General features: G+C 26.9%; 1 protein-coding gene across 1 annotated transcript; it reads left to right on the top strand.

Annotated features, from left to right (window-relative positions):
* The first annotated feature begins 1123 nt into the window (after window positions 1-1123).
* On the top strand, window positions 1124-2379 carry LOC102673121 (shematrin-like protein 1). The gene is made up of 3 exons (XM_006620788.2): window positions 1124-1445; window positions 1593-1804; window positions 2235-2379. Exons 1-3 carry the CDS (start codon window positions 1434-1436, stop codon window positions 2377-2379), a joined length of 369 nt encoding a protein of 122 aa, XP_006620851.1. The 5' UTR covers window positions 1124-1433.
* The last annotated feature ends 1185 nt before the right edge of the window (window positions 2380-3564 follow it).

Raw genomic sequence — 3564 nt, 5'->3', positions numbered from 1 at the left:
TATTTCTATAGAACAAGTAAAAATAAAACTATTTCTTATGTACAAAATGTTTCTTATGTTTCTGTTTCGCAAAATAAAATAAATCAACTTACAATAATTAATGAAATTATTCGAACGAAAGTTATTATAATAAAAGTATTCTAAATCAATCGATTAAAAAATAAAACAGTTCCGCATGTAACTTAAGCTCATTTACATTCACTGAATCCAATATGTTTTATACTTATCAAGTATTATATTACAAAAGATAACGATTATATCACTATTCAATAATCTAAGTTTAGATATTTGCTTGACCACACTTTCTTAAGTATGTCGATTATGTCACTTGTTCTCCACTCGGAGAAAGTTCGAGCAAACGGTGTCGCTATTCGATTTCCTGGACCGGTGTGATAAAACCACCTTATAGAGGCTATTATACCAAGGAAGAAGAAAAAATTAACGACATGAGTTTTCAACGATAGGAATTGGTAGAAGGTTCAGATCTTTATGTAATCGAGTTCCTGTTGTTTCGTTCAACTCTTCGAGTAGTAATCGATTCGCTTCAAATGCGTTTCGATCGAGCATCGTATCTAATAATTAAGTTAATAACTTAATTATCTCATCAGATTAATGATATAATGCGTACATCTTTTGAAAACGTTCTCAGATTTGAATATTCGTCTCATTATCTCGATTCTTTCATAAATAATAGCGGATGACAAACATTATAGTAGCTAGTGTATTTTACAATCGACGAAATTACCGTGAAATTGTTAGGATACATGCGATATTCGCATGATGATTGTTTAGATGTGATTGCGCTTGATTATTAGTTAGATAAACAGATACAGTTTTTAACTTTGGAAAAAATGGTATTTGGAAAAGGTATGTTTTGGTGAATAGAAATGTATGGTTTTTTTTATCAACTTATGAAAAAAATTGATTTAATTGATTGTAAGCGAGAAGAAAAAAGCGAAAAGAAAAATCTTCCTTTGAACAATGTTATATATAAATGAAATTGGAATTCTTTAAATCATATTTCTTCTATTCCAAATATTTGTAATAAATATATAAAATAAATACATAAGAAATGGATAGCCTGTAAATAAATATTTTCCACAAGAAACTAGCCTGATAAAATTTTTTTCTGAAACTCAATGGTAATCTCCATAATCAATGACCAAAACAATAAAACCAGATTTCGATTACATGATATTTCTATTGGGAATTCTGTGTTTTCCTCAATCCAGATGAATCTATTATCGATGCAACTCGTTACGAGATGCAATGATTCCATAGATGGAAAGCGTATCAGAGACTAGTTTGTTCGTTAGAAAACATGGATCCAGAATTGAGTATATATAACCTGACAAACAAATTCCAAAGTGTATCGGGTATAAAAGTACTGTTCATTCTATGGGTCACACAGTTGGTTGTCAGTCAAGCTTAACATGAATTTTCTGGTAAGAATAATTTTATGTCAAGAAAATTTAAAAAATTTAAAAATCTATTTCATTTTATTTCAAATTTGTTTCATTGAATTAATGTATCATCAGTTTTTCTTAATTTGTTCGAAAGAGTGCTTTGGTGACATTAGACAAACATTTTAGTCGTTGCTGTTTTTGACCATTCTTGCTTTGGGGGTAGCTACTACTATACCTTCAACTAGCATCTCTGAAAAATCGACGAGCGACATAGTGCAAAAAATAATTGCCGATAATCAAGCGCAACCGAATTCTCAGGATGAAATTGGCGAAAAAAAAGTGACGAAAAGAAGTTACGGTTGGAGTCCGTGGAATTATTATAATTATGGTTGGCCCTGGTACGTAAGATTTTCGCAAGAAATTTTGCAATCTTAAATTTTGCGGAAAAAATAACCGTTTGCTTCAAAGATTCTTACAGATTTTGTAATAGGAAGTTAAATATTTTGCATGATTAATTTCCTGCTATTTTAAAAATATTTGTGTATTTTAATTTAATTTTTAATCATTTGAGACTATAATAAAAAAAATAAAAATTTTAATGAATAAGTATGATTTAATAAAAAAATTTTTGAAAACCTGTACAATCAATGTTTGTACAAATAATAAAAAATTTTAATTTTAAAATATTTTAAAATAATAAAATTATTATAATACATATATTTATTTATAATATATACAATCTTTATTTTTTTTAAGAATATCTGAAGTAATATGAAAGAATGAAAATAATGTTTTTTGTATAAAAATATATATAAAATATCATTTTAGGTATGCCATAGGATGGTATCCAGGTTGGCCATATTATGGTCATGGATTTGGTTATGGTGGATATGGGCATGGATATGGTGGATATGGTGGATATGGTGGATATATTGGATATCGTGGATACGGCGGATGGTACAAAGGATGGTAAATTGGAAAAAAATCATTTAAAATGTTTCCATAATTTTATAATACACAATTCTTCTTATTACTTAAATTTTTGCACCAATCAAGTATACATTAATTTAATTTAAATTTGTAATGATACATTGAGTATCATGTACATTGAGTGTTACAATTTTAAGACTGAAATAACACAACTTTGGATATCCAAATAATATAAATAAATAAAATATGTATAATTTACATAGTAAAATAATTTCACTCAATATTTGTCTGATTTTATCATTCAATTTTGTTCTTTAAATTATTCATCGTATTCATCATATTAACTATACAATTATTATTCATGACGTTTATCAATAAAAAAAAATGGAATTACATATTACAAAAAGAATGAAATAATTTACACATACCCTTAAACGTTTCCTTATATAAGTTGACAATATTTCTTCACAAATAGTCAAATTTTTATCTGTATCCTGTAGAATGAATAATTATAATAGATTTGAAAAACAATTTTTTAATGCTTGCAATCAACCTTTAAAATAGTTGTCAGCTCTTTGATCTTCTGTAGTTTAGCTTGTTGTTGCTCGGATAAATTATTGCACACTCGTTGTGAATTAGTTGCGTACATCTCAAAACGCAATAGAAAACGTATTACTTTTTTCACTTTCGCGTTCGCAATCCATAATACTTGTGCACTCGAATATTTTACATGTACCTGATATGCAGTATAGTGTTGCTTAGATACAAAAGAAACAACAAAGACTTTATTGGATTTCTCTATAATGATTTCATATAATTTGGATTGATTTAGAGATAATTGAATTTTTTTAACCTATTAATATATAAAAACACACAATATCTTTGTAATTGTAATTTATTTTATATTTTTCATTTTTAACATCTGTTGCATTGAAGAAATCTGTAATATATAATGGATAATCTATTTTATCGACAAGAAGTTTATTATTTTGTTACTACAGATAGAATACAAAGAGTACAGAAAATTCCCATATGTAATCTATGACAAAAGAAAAACATGACCTGTGGAACTTCATGTCACACATTTAAAAAAATTGATTTAAAAAAAAAAAAAAATATCTATTATAGTCCATACGATAAGTTTATATAGAAACTATATTTACCTCATCATCGAAAGATAAAAATAAAAAATATTTACACATACGCTATGAATCTTCATTGATTAAGA

The sequence above is a fragment of the Apis dorsata genome, unplaced genomic scaffold (assembly GCF_000469605.1).
Source record: "Apis dorsata unplaced genomic scaffold, Apis dorsata 1.3 scaffold_530, whole genome shotgun sequence".
Taxonomy (NCBI): Eukaryota; Metazoa; Arthropoda; class Insecta; order Hymenoptera; family Apidae; genus Apis; species Apis dorsata.
Note: the sequence above shows the minus strand (reverse complement) of the source record. Positions and strands in the feature narration are given on the sequence as shown.